Genomic DNA, 13164 nt, shown 5'->3' on the forward strand with positions numbered 1-13164 from the left:
ACGTGTGTGGATAGATGGAAGATATTACTCGTAGTTGACCGTATGTGGGACCAACGAATGAATCCAGGTACATAGATGTTTGATTGAACAAGAAATATGGCATAGTTACATACCAACGAGTTCAGGTGTTGGGCTGGACAAAAACAGTTTACAGGAAAAATGTTTTATTTGGAAAAAGCTGTCAAACGATGTCAGCTTGTTTACACATATACAAAAAAAGTATATATATATATTTTGAAACGTTGCTCTAATCTTAAGTGCCAACGAGTACATGGTGGGTTGGGGGGGGGGACTTCACTGAAAGTGTTCAATACAATGTGGGGAATGTGTTAAAAAACAACAACAAAAAATGGAATGTTTGAGGTGCGCCAAGATGACCAAAAAAAAAAAATGGTTCCAGTTCTTGTTGGTGAGGCCATGTGAGCACAGAGACACTGCATAGCTGACAGTGAAGGCTGATGCTCATAAAAATGGAAAATGAGAATAAAAAGGGCAGTCCGTAAAAAGAAGTGTAAAACAATAAATTAAAGGCGAGGAGTGCATCGAAGCGCAAGCTCAAGGTGCGCTCTCTTGCCGGTCCTTGTCTACGGCGATTGAGCGCACCAGCTCTTCCACCCAGCGCACCTCGTGCGCCACCTGCTCGGCCAGAGCCTCGTAGCGGTTCTCCAGGCGTCCGAACTTGCGCTTGAGCGCGCCAGCGGCCTGCGCGGTTCCGCGCGCATCCTCCTGGCTCTTCTTGCGCTGCGCCTGCGTGCGCTGCAGCTCCTGGCGAACGGTGCCCAGCTGGCCCGAGATGCCGCGGCTCTCCTCCTTGTACCAGCCCTCCTTTTCCTCGTAGATGGACAGAAGCGCGGCCACGTCGTCCCGGCAAGAGCGCCGGTTGCGCTCCAGCTGGCGCAGGCCCTGCTCGGCCGCCGCGATTTCCTCCAGGACCTGCGAGAAGCGCTCGAAGTTGACGTAGGTGTTGTTGGGCGGCATGCTGGAGTGCGACTTGATGGTGTACTCCTTCAGACGCGTGGTCTTCAGACGCCGCCGCTCCGGCTTGTGCTCGTGGTCCTCCTGGCGCACGTTGCGCCGCTTGATCACCTGGACGACGCCAAAGCGGCAAAGTCAGTCAGTTGTAAGCTCTGATCACAATCTCATCTTGTATCAGGAGGGATAAAACGGTAAACCTGGGATGATGCTGCGATAACATTTGCAATAAAGACGGGTAGAGTTACCGTCACTACCGTATTTGGCGTCTCCCTCTCGCGCTCTAGTGTTGCGTAATATTTTCAAATCTTTTTTTTTTGGGGTTAGGTTAGTGTCAGTAGGGTCACAATTTATAAGATTGGATTACTCCATTTTCCTTTTGGTCAAACCTAACACCACCCCCCAATTATTTTTTTATCCAGCCCTTCTGGCATATCCTCACCTTTACCTAGACACACAACACTAGTCCACAGCAGTGAAGGAAGATGGTACATCACCTTAATCCACGGATGTTGAAGACTGTCATCAATGGTCATTCTCTTCCTGCAAAGGAAAGTCAGTCAGAAAAAGGCAGCACGGAAAGGTGAAGAAACAAAGAATTGAATTTGCTCTGCTACTTGGGATCTTTGACCAGCAGGCGTCGTATGAAATCTTTGGCCAATTCGCTGGTGTTGCTGAAGTATTCCTCGTCAAAGTCGTAGTTGACGGCTGAGATGTTGGTCAGCGTCTCCTGCTTGGTCTCACCCAGAAACGGAGAAGCGCCGCTCAACCTGCCGGGAAAGGTTGGACGCTTTAGAGGATGACCGAGTGAACCGGTTGAATGCTCGTTAGCATGTTGCGGGATACGACACTTACAAAATGTACGTGATGACGCCGATACTCCTGCACGGAAAAAAGAAAAGACGGCTTGAGAATGTCACATGGGAATCCTCACAATGAGTATGTGGCTTTCAAAGTCTACCTTCAATCCCAAAGATGCGCAGAATCACATTAGACGAGTTAAAATACATCAATAAAATATACATCACCAATCCCACCGTTCAAAGACAGACAACCATAAATGCTAAACACGGGTAGATATTTAAAGCACGGGATTTAATAGGAGAACCATCAATGCCATAAAAGTTGCACATGTGGAAGTAAAAGGCAGATAAATCCTATGCAACAGGATCCGACAATGCCGGTGGCCCAATGGCCCAGGGCCAAAACGTGACCGTGTCGGGTCACCTAAAGTTCGTTGATGCTGGCTCGACCTGGGTGACCGCGCCCCCCTCACCCCCTTTTATCTACGTGCATATCGAAGTCACATAGGATAAAATACAACCACCGTAAATGTCATCGAAATTGTGCGGCCTTTAAATAAAACCGCTGTTAACCCTATAAAACCTATGCGGGTGAAAAGCAGGCTACTGTAAATCCCGTCAATGTTTCCTCTTGCAAGAAGAGCAAGGCAAATAAATGTCTGTGTAGAAGAATGTGGACAGTGAGGCGCTAAGTCACAGAGCAAAGCAGGTTGTCGTCTTACCACATGTCGGCCTCCAGTCCCAGCGGTTCATAATTGACTATTTCTGGAGCTGCAAAGCACGCAGGAACCAAGATGTCAATGGGAAGCAGATGTGGAGAGCGCACAAAGTCGCTCACTCGGCAAGAAAGTCGACACGTTGGGGGAAGGGTGTTACTGAGCCGCGAAACCTACCTACGAACTCGGGCGTTCCGAAAATGTTCTTGAACTCATTGCCGGCTTTGATCTGATGGGCGATGCCAAAGTCGATGAGCTTTATCCTGGGATTGGGAACATTCTTGTCCAGCAGCATTATGTTCTCGGGCTGCAACGCAACACGGCAACAACGCTCAGCGTTCGTCCACAGTACGGCACCGAGGATGTGCTTGACGAATCAACGCGTGTGGATAGATGGAAGCTATTCCACGTAGTTGACCGTATGTGGGACCAATGAATGAATCCAGGACCGTAGATGTTTGATTGAACAATCCCATAGCTGATGCTCTTCTTAAAATATGACCTCTGTAAATCCCATGCATACTCTCGAGGTTAAAATAAGACTACCATAAGCCCCATAAAAATTGCTAAGGTTACAAATTGGACTGCCATAAAATCCAGTAAAAGTTGCATGAGGTTATCATAAATTCCCGCAAAGTTGCAAAAGTTGAAATAAGGCAAACAGAAATCCCATAAATTCTATAAAAATGGCTTCATTTAAAATGAAGCTACCAGTTTGCGCAAAACAAAAGTTGTTTCAAGGTTAAAATAAGACGACCGTGAATGCCATAAACGTTTGAGATGAGATGAGATGAAATGAGACTAAAGTAAGTCAGTAAATCGCATACAAGAGTAAGAATTAGAATTTCACTGTAATAAATCCCATAAAAGTTGCTTAGGTTCAACTGACGCTACTGTAAAGCACATAAAAACTGCCCAGGTTACAACATTACCGTAAATTCATGCACATAAAAATAAAACATTAAGTAAATGGACAGCCACAAATCTTTGTACAAATTGTAGAGTTGACATTGCAAGTGGATATCTTTTAAAGTTAGTTTGGAAAAGCTAATGAGGCAGTCTTGAGTTGTTTCGAAATTTTCCGTTTGTTAATTCTCCATCGACGTGATTGTGAATGCTTGCTATCGGTGCCTTCCGATTGGCTGGCGAGCAGTTGAGGGTGTAAGTGGTCCGTACCTTGAGGTCGAAGTGTGCGATGCGCTTGGAGTGCAGGTAGTGCACACCGTCTAAGATCTGCTTGAGGAACTGCGTGGCTTCCTCCTCGCTCAGAGACTCCTTCTCGGCGAGAAAGTCAAAGAGCTCACCGCCGGACACCAGCTCCAGGATGAGGATGACATCCGTCTTATTCTCGAAGATGTCGTGCAGCGTTATGATGTTACTGTGCTGGATCTCACGCAGGATGTTGACCTCGCGCTCGATCTCCTCGCGGCTCACGCCCCGCCGGCTTGACGACAGGCGGCGCTTCTTGATGAACTTGGCGGCATACTCGCAGCCCGAGCTCTTCTCCTTGCACTTGCGCACAATGGCAAACTGACCGCTGAGGGGAGGAGGCAACAGCAGTGTGTGTATGGTTTTTTTTCATGTATAACGACACCACAGAAGACTATCAGAGGATAAGAAGCGCGCGCACACACTCACACACACACACCCCTGAACAGCATACCTGCCCAGCTCCTCTCCCATCTCATAGTGCAGCTCCACATCCTCTTGCCTGAAGCCAGCCATGACGTGTCCGCTACACCAATGCTGCTGGCCCGGCTGCCTTTCTTTGTGTGTGTGTTACCCTGCATAGAGGTGATTACATACTTAAAAGAAAAGAGTTGGCTCGAGGCAACAACATCCAAATTGACATCACGTGTCCTTTCGTTTCTTTCCTCCTTATTTGGCCAGCAGTATTGAAGATGATGTCAGCGAGCCCCCTGCATTCCAGTCCTACTTACATCATCTCCTTGCCAATCGGTCTCAGTTAAATGGACTACTAAACGGACAGTGCAACTATTTTCTACAAATGGAAAACTGAGACTGAAAAGGAGCTTCGATTGAACACAAGAATGATTCGCAAATTTGGGTTGGACATAGTATTGTGACTTTAGGATAGGAACGGATAAACACCAAAACAGCACGTACGCGTGAAGTAAAAGGAAATGGAAATTAAAGGAAAACAAGTAATATTTAAATTACAAACCTCGTTTTGTGTTGGTGGTGCTGGTATGGAATGGGGGTTGAGAAAAAAGAAAAAGAAAAAGAAAAAGTCGGGACTCAAGACGGTAGTTAGCTTAGCTGACCAGCTAGCTTGAAGGAGCCGCCGAAAAAGCACCGATTGGGGGTCATTGAAAAACGCTCAAAAAAGTCCAGTTTGGGATGGAATTTAACCCACCCAAAATTATTTTCGAGGAGGTACTTACGTTTGTATTGAGTTAGTAGTGGTGCATTCCGATCAAATTAACTGACTGTGTGAGTTGAAGTACAACCAGGCGAGTGATACAGTCACTGAACTTCCGTTACGATTTGTCAGAATAAAAGTCCTCGTTAAGGTAGTCGGAGCGAGAACAGCGGGGGGATGCCTTTATTAATACTAATACAATGGGAAGTTAATATCACACAATGAAATACATTGGAGTTTTATCTTAACATGTATTTTTTTAATTTTCCTCATAACGTGCCTTGTTCCGAAAGGTGATTAGTACCGAGTTCCGGCCTTGCTGTTAGAAACCAATGCAGGTATGCACTGCCAGAAGGAAAAACATATGTAATGACGTCATCCGCAGTTTTAACGCCAGTGTGTCAAGCGGTGCACGCGACGCTCAGCTTCGAAAGCAATACGTATAACACAGATTAGATTTTTCCTACAACATAACCAATAGAAAGACATACTATACTCTGAAAGACATTGTCGAATTTAATAATAGATGTATCTTTGAGTTCCACATTGTCGTTTTAAAAAATGCACAAAAAGTTAGTTCCCTGACCGGGAATCGAACCCGGGCCGCGGCGGTGAGAGCGCCGAATCCTAACCACTAGACCACCAGGGACTGACACGGTTCGCATTGCAAAAGCAATATGATTGTATAAATTTATGCGACATTTAATACATGATGTCCGTCCATTGAAATGTACGAAAAAGGCGGTCCTTTAAAATTCTTTTTTTAAAATCAATTAGAACATTATAAGGTGTAATAAATTGTTAACTAAAAGGCGGCGTATTTCCTTAAATTGATTAATTTATTGTATTTAATCCTTGAGAACTGTAGCAGGTAATTAATTGTATTTAATCCTTGAGAACTGTACCAGGAAACATTTCCGGGTGGGGCGTCATTCAATGGGCGTGTCTTCGGGACAGCTGGCGGTAGGGTGTTCACTTCCCTGCTTTCCGTTGGATGGTGGTCAGAACAACAACATTGCTGCCCGGCCTCACCATGACGGTCCCCGGCCTCGGAACAATGATCTGGGCCGCTCTTTTAGCCATCCACCAGGTGGGTGGGCGACACTTACGCCGACTCATTTTTTTCCCTACTGAAAATTCACTTCTCCCCACCGGTGGGCTCTGGGGTATTTTCTTGTGCCCGGCGACGAACATTTATCGAACCACATCATCGTTGATCAAAAAAACAAAACAACGCAAGATTCGTATTTTTGCTACTAGCTTTGTCAAGTCTGACACCAGTTGACAACTTCGTAGCATCCTGTCAGCGCCATTGTAACAGTGTTAAACGATGTTTTAAATGCACGTTAGTAGTTACATAGTCGTTAAGTCATTTTGGGTGGGAGTGGGTAGCTAACGCCGCTAGCATCCGAGCTAAGAGTCGCCTTTGCGGTGAAATGAAGTTTGACATTTACCGACATTCCAGTCAATTTCTGTTAGCCGATTCATGCCACACGGCCTTGTGGTTGTAATGTTAACATTTTCCCCCTCACCTACGCGAGGGGGCTATCGAGGGGTCTCCATGTGTTGCATCACTACCATTTGCTACCTAGCACAAATGCTAATATGAATCACTCATGTCATACTAGCCGGCAATTCTAAAAGATAAAATGTCTCTTAAGTCTCGTTTGGGCCTGTTGAGACACATTTAGTGTACCTACCTAATAATGTGGGCTGTGAAGGTTGTTTTCCAGGAGTCACTTTGACGTAAACGGACATTTTGGCTGAATAAAACCCAAACGTGGTGATACAGTGGCTCCTTGAGATACGGGTTGAATTCGTTTCGCGACCATTTTTAACTCAAAACACTCTTATCTCAAATGATATTTTCTCTGTGAAATAATGTATATGCTTTTTAATCTATTCCCACCACACCCCACCAGGAGTACTGCCTTGAACTTAAGTGGGGAAATGTACTGTCGTCTGGCCTCCCTTTTCAGATCCTTAGTACAGCACTAATAGAAGTATCATAATATAAGTACAACTTTATTGTCAAATGTGCTGCGTGTGGACCATAAGATAAGTCATCTAATATCTACACCCCCACACACACATGACAAAGGATATGAGTTTTTACCAAAGTGCGGCCATTGTGACACAAGTCGAGTTCACTGCCATCATAAAGTGTGCATATCTCAAGTTTGAATTCTGATCTAGCAAAACTTGAAACGTTGGACGACTCGGATGTCAAGGCACCATGCTTTTTGTTCTTGTCCTTCCATGGACACAGGCGGCAGCGGAGCACGGCATGGCTCATTTCAGCGATGACAACAAAGGGAAGGACTACTGCATCTTCTTTAACTCGCAATGGGCACGTCTGCCTCAGGACCTCAACAAGGCGGTGAGTAATTGAGGATCGCTTTGATATGCCGCGATCGAACATCGGCGTTTCCCATGTATTGGCAGTCGCGTCTCCAGATCCACGACCTGACCGCATCGGTCTTGTGCTCGCCCGCCGACGTCCCGGAGGGCGGCTTCCCCAACCGCATCGCCATGGTGATGAGGGGTAACTGCACCTTCTACGAGAAGGTCCGCCTGGCACAGATGAACGGCGCCAAGGGCCTGCTCATTGTCAGCAAGGACAGACTGGTAACATCAATCGGATCGAAGGATTCCAATCGAAGGCGGCGCCTGCCAATTTGCTTTGGTTTCATTTCAGACGCCACCAGCGGGAAACAAGAGCCAGTACGAGGAGATTGACATCCCCGTCGCGCTGCTCAGCTACTCTGACATGCTGGAGATAAGCAAGGTGAGGGCCGGTCTTCCATCGTGCATCGTTGCAACATACCTACCGATCAAAAAAAGAAAACGTCAAGTCTCATTTGGAAATGACTCATTGCGTTTTGCGTGGTAGATGTTTGCCAAAGGCAGACTGGTGGCCATGTACGCTCCCAAAGAGCCGGTGCTGGACTACAACATGGTCATCATCTTCCTCATGGCTGTGGGAACCGTCGCCGTCGGTGGCCACTGGGCCGGCAGCAAAGACCGTAAGAAGTAAGTGTGGATGCTGCGGGGGTAGGGGGGGGGGGGGGGATTAGTCGCAAAAGCAGTCAAAGAATTCAGTGACTAAAGTGGTGGTCGGCATAAGATGTACCTTGGTGCCTCCTTCCACACGCAGGCGCTACATGAAGCACAAGCGTGACGATGGGGCGGACAAGCAGGACGAGGAGACGCTGGATGTGACTCCCATCATGATCTGCGTCTTTGTGGTCATGTGCTGCAGCATGCTGGTGCTGCTCTACTTCTTCTACGACAGCCTGGGTACAAAAATAAAAATAAAAGAGCAGACGGCAAACAAGCCATGAAGCACATCCGAATAGATGTCCTTACACAATTGGATCTCTTTGGCCCCCGTTGCAGCAATTTGGGTGATAGCCATTTTCTGCCTGGCGTCATCCGTGGGGCTCTACAGCTGCTTGTGGCCCTTTGTGCGCCGCTTTCCTTTCTGCAAGTGCAGGTGAGACAAAGGCAATGAAAATGATCCTTTTAAAATAACTATGACCTCAAAATGGTCCTCAAAATGTCATTTCAAATTCACCTTAAGATATCCTAAAATGGCTTAGCGATGATTTGACTTTGGGGGCGAAAAAAATAGTGAGGACCAAGTCGCCGCTTTGCAACCTGCAGAAAATGCCCATCACTGTTTCCAAAATGTCACAAGCTAGTACATCTTTAGCAGCTAGGCCCCGATACAACTTTGACTACTGTACTGTGTACTCACCGCCACTGCATGAAAGTCATTACTCGCCGGTCAGCGGCCGAGACGGCAACTCGCGGGGTGGCCGTCTCCGCCGCCGCAGGAGGAAGTCGCGGGCACCTACGATGATTGTTATTCCTTCTCGAAAGCCACACATGGAGCGCTGACGGAAGCTGCCAGAAGCTCGACGGTATTTCATGCTGGTGATTGATGTGGCATCGATGCATACAATATTAGGGAGTACAGCATCAGCAGCGATACTTTGATGGCGTTTGACTGTACGCTGTTATACAAGTTGTGAGACGCCCCCCCCCCCTCCTCCACGCAGAATTCCGGAGAACAACCTTCCCTACTTGCACAAGCGTCCTCAGGTGCGCGCCCTGCTGCTGTCTGCACTCTGCGTGGGCGTCAGCATCACCTGGATGGTGTTTCGCAATGAGGATCAGTGAGTATAGAGATACTTTCATACACGGACCTTTGGGGAGGGGGGTAAAAAAAAAAACATTTTTGTGTGTGGTCCAGGTGGGCGTGGGTGCTGCAGGACACCCTGGGTATCGCCTTCTGCCTCTACATGCTCAAGACTGTCAGACTGCCCACATTTAAGGTAGCGCTACTCAAACGTCAACATGTCATCAAGCTATTCAGCGAAGTGGAGATGTCCTCCTTTCTTCTACGGCAGGCTTGCACTTTACTACTGACGGTGCTCTTTGTCTACGACGTCTTTTTCGTGTTCATCACGCCCTTCTTCACAAAGGTAGCTCGCTTTACAGATGCCACCTGGTTCTCGGCTCTCGGTCATGTCACGCGTTCCCTTTCTCCGCACAGAGCGGCGAGAGCATCATGGTGGAGGTGGCCGCGGGCCCTTCCGACTCAGCCACGCACGAAAAGGTCAATGGGGGTTTTTTTTTTAACGCTTTCTACATATACATCGATAAAGCCAAAACCGGTTCCCAGCTGGATTTTGCCCGTTTGGTCCGCAGCTTCCGATGGTGCTCAAGGTGCCGCGCTTGAACTCCTCACCCCTGGCCCTCTGCGATCGTCCCTTCTCCCTGCTGGGCTTTGGCGACATCCTGGTGCCAGGTGATTAAATGACGCCCCTCAATCTAATGCTAGACCTTCGCCGAGGCGTAACTCAAAGTGACCCACACTACTTACCATGTCACGATGAGTGACGCAAGCCGGACTGGCAGCACTATACGTATACATTTTGAATTACTTTTCATTTTTGGTTTGAACCGTCTCATTGGTTACCATCGAAATCAATACGAAATACAAGGTCAATCTGAAACAGCACATCATGGACACCCTGCTATTGGTATGGGATTTTTTTTCCTTCCCTTCTCCCCCAGGCTTGCTGGTGGTGTACTGCCACCGCTTTGACATTTTGACTCAGTCCTCCAGGATCTACTTTGTGGCCTGTACGATTGGTACGTAATTATCAGCCGATACAGCATATGACGGGGCCATTTTTATTATTCTTTTTTTTTTTAACGGCAGTCCCATCTCCGCTCTATTTAGCGTACGGCGTGGGCCTGATGATCACTTTCGTGGCGCTGGCCCTGATGCAGATGGGCCAGCCAGCCTTGCTCTACCTGGTGCCTTGCACTCTGCTCACCAGCCTGGCGGTGGCGCTGTGGCGAAGGGAGCTGTCTCAGTTCTGGACCGGCAGCGGATTTGTGGTGACTACCAGTTTGATATAAGCACGCAACAACAGACAATACTTTTGACTCGAGGAAAGGAAAATCACTTTCAATAAAGTTAACTTTTAATTTATTTTACTTTTTTTATACATTCCAACTGCTTGTTTCTTTTTTTTGGGGGGAGGGGGGTTGTTCTATCTCGTCTGCTGCTGAGGGCTCAACTGTCTGTCAGTGTCACTGCAGGTATTCTGTCTGCTTTGTTACCTTACACTCAATTTTTTTTTTTCTGCGATATTCAGAGCCTCCATTTTGTCAATTCTTGACAAAGCATTAAGCATAAAGGCAACTTTATTGGCGGTGCCGTTTGTTTGAATAATTTTTGGGCGTGAAACAAAAATACAGAGCAGACAAATTTGACTCAAATTGACAGTTGGAAAAAAAATGAATGGATATCCTAGTGATTGACAAATAAGCGGGGCACGGTGACAGCAGATGCTACCGTTTTGAGGAATGACATAAACTTGGAGGTACATGCTTTTCATGGGACAGCAATCATTTCTATTCAGTACATCGTTGATTGGAAATGAGCGCGTTGACTTCGTCACCTGTGACGGTCATTTCATTTGTATCCCTCACAGCCTGCCGTAGCGCTCGCTCCCATCAAGTGTACACAAACGGCGGGGATGCAAGCCGAGGGGTCAGCGGGCGCCGACGCAGCCGATCACGGCCAAGACCCCGGTCCGCCACAGGACATGCCCCTGGCTGAAAACGAGGAAAAGCTCAACTAATAGCGCATGTGTCCGTCTTGAGTTTATTTTCCGTATCGTGTTGCGACACACGTGGACGTTAAAAAGGACAAAGAGGCGCCGCAATGTGTGTTGATACCTCACTTTTTAAAGGGAATGAGAGCTGGGAGGGAATACGTTTGCCCGACACCACAGCATTAGCTTACATGTATCATTGCTGTCCAACAAAAAGCGTGGATCTCCACATCTGAATTACATTCAATATCCACAAAAGATTTGAGATGTTTTTAGATTTTTAAAAAAAGACATTGTCAATATTTCAGGGAAAAACAAAGTCCAATAAAAAACATGGCTCTTTAAATTTTAAATTAAAAACAATGACTGCCCTATATATAAACAACAAACCTGCAACAATTTGTGCTTCTCTCTCTTCATCTGGAATTCCATTTTTTTTAGTGCTGCTTTTTATATCAAAAAATTAAATCCCTTCCCTCCCTTTCATGTTTAAAAATAATAATTTTCTGTCAAGACAAAAGTTCAAGTAAAAATGAGGGAAATGTGTAGATGTTGCTTTAAGTTGATCAGCTATGGTGCCATTCATGCGTCTTGTGACACAAGTGTGAGTTGGTGTGATCACGGTTGTTGACTGAGCCAAACTTTTTTTTTTTAATTTAAAATTCCTTTTTTTGCTATGTATTCTTTTTTGTTTTGTTTTGCATGCGGTGGTGTGGATTCTCTACCTAGTATTACAAATGAATTATAACCTATAGTGCAGACATGATATATTGAGTGCAGCAAACGTTTTTTAAAAGTAAATAAATAAAAATGTAGCACTTTGGATCCCTACAGGAGTCATTCAAGTTACAAGAGATCAAGTTAGATTGTGTGGGCGGCCCGGTAGGCCAGTGGTTAGCACGTCGGCTTCACAGTGCAGAGGTACCGGGTTCAATTCCTGTGTGGAGTTTGCATGTTCTCCCCGGGCCTGCGTGGGTTTTCTCCGGGTGCTCCAGTTTCCTCCCACATTCCAAAAACATGCATGGCAGGCTGATTGGACGCTCTAAATTGTCCCTAGGTGTGAGCGTGGGCGTGGATGGTTGTTGGTCTTTGTGTGGCCTGCGATTGGCTGGCAACTGATTCAGGGTGTCCCCCACCTACTGCGCGAAGACGGCTGGGATAGGCTCCGACACCCCCCGCGACCCTAGTGAGGATCAAGCGGCTCGGAAAATGGATGGATGAAGTTAGGTTGTATGAAACATTTGCACAACTCATTCTATCCAAGATCATTTCTGTGTTTTTAATGTACATATTCTGGATGTATATATCATGTGCTATACTATGCAGGAGCAGGGGGGGTCACCAACTCTGGTCCCCCATTCCACATCCCATAGATATCTCCTAAAATCCAGCACACCCGATTCAAATCAATCGGGTATCTTTGAGGAGGGAGACCTGTAAAACATACTGGATCGAGGCCCTCGAGGACCAAAGTTGGTGACCCCCCCCTGACTGTAATAGGTTTTAAGACCGATGTACTCCTTTCAATTGTGTTCAGTGCCTCCATTGAGGACAACATAGAATGAAACGTTGACTTTTGCGGTTGAATAAATAAACGCTAAAGGCTTTTTGTGGAAATATCTTTTATCTTTTTCTTGTTTTCTTTACATACCACATTTTAGTTACCGGGTACGAAAAAAATACTCGGGGTTAAAACATATCTTTTAAATGTATCCAAAAGACTAATAAAACATTTAATGGGACATCATTTTGTTTGGTTGAAAAAGAAAAACAAAATTTAGCAACAAGGCTTTCAGTTGTTTGTCAGATAAAAAAAAGGAACATAACAAGCCCCTAATTTAATAGGTGCGACACCAATTTTCTTTTGTTTTGGCCAATAATCCATCCAAATCAAGTACTTAGAAAAAAATCATTTGAATAAAAATTGTCAAAAAAGATTACTTTGAATTTCAGACAGAAAAACAACAAAAGCATCTCCAAATATTGTACTCTTTATTTTATGTTTTTCAACTAGAATAAAATATCTTTTGCATTTTTAAGAATACAACATAAAAACCATAAATACCAATAAAACAGTCACGTCTTGCTTCTTTTCATTTCAATATGAAAAAAAAAATGTTTTTTTTGCCTTTTCTGTTGCTGGTCTCTCTGGA

At 45.9% G+C, this 13164-nt stretch overlaps 2 protein-coding genes and 1 non-coding gene across 4 annotated transcripts; 1 reads left to right on the forward strand and 2 right to left on the reverse strand.

Moving 5' to 3' along the window:
• Window positions 1-147: 147 nt before the first annotated feature.
• dapk3 (death-associated protein kinase 3) lies at window positions 148-4296 on the reverse strand. The gene is made up of 8 exons (XM_052088045.1): window positions 4155-4296; window positions 3668-4028; window positions 2669-2798; window positions 2498-2546; window positions 1828-1854; window positions 1590-1742; window positions 1470-1515; window positions 148-1086 (listed from the first exon to the last, which is right to left on the reverse strand). Exons 1-8 carry the CDS (start codon window positions 4214-4216, stop codon window positions 556-558), a joined length of 1359 nt encoding a protein of 452 aa, XP_051944005.1. The 5' UTR covers window positions 4217-4296; the 3' UTR covers window positions 148-555.
• A 1155-nt stretch (window positions 4297-5451) lies between these two features.
• Window positions 5452-5523, reverse strand: trnae-cuc (transfer RNA glutamic acid (anticodon CUC)). Its single transcript has one exon. It is a non-coding gene; the product is annotated as a tRNA-Glu (tRNA).
• A 274-nt stretch (window positions 5524-5797) lies between these two features.
• On the forward strand, window positions 5798-12628 carry sppl2 (signal peptide peptidase-like 2). 2 transcript variants are annotated; one of them, XM_052087118.1, is made up of 16 exons: window positions 5798-5964; window positions 7144-7254; window positions 7320-7502; window positions 7573-7662; window positions 7768-7907; window positions 8032-8174; window positions 8274-8370; window positions 8939-9055; window positions 9133-9214; window positions 9290-9364; window positions 9436-9498; window positions 9591-9690; window positions 9960-10037; window positions 10129-10288; window positions 10452-10493; window positions 10889-11038. In XM_052087118.1, the coding sequence occupies exons 1-16, from the start codon at window positions 5869-5871 to the stop codon at window positions 10896-10898; spliced, it is 1587 nt and encodes a 528-aa protein (XP_051943078.1). In that variant the 5' UTR covers window positions 5798-5868; the 3' UTR covers window positions 10899-11038. The 2 variants fall into 2 exon arrangements, with proteins under 2 accessions (XP_051943078.1, XP_051943077.1); XM_052087117.1 differs by lacking the exon at window positions 10452-10493 and having other exon boundaries at window positions 10129-10289; window positions 10889-12628.
• Window positions 12629-13164: the final 536 nt, after the last annotated feature.

Source organism: Hippocampus zosterae, chromosome 15, assembly GCF_025434085.1.
Source record: "Hippocampus zosterae strain Florida chromosome 15, ASM2543408v3, whole genome shotgun sequence".
NCBI classification, from domain to species: Eukaryota; Metazoa; Chordata; class Actinopteri; order Syngnathiformes; family Syngnathidae; genus Hippocampus; species Hippocampus zosterae.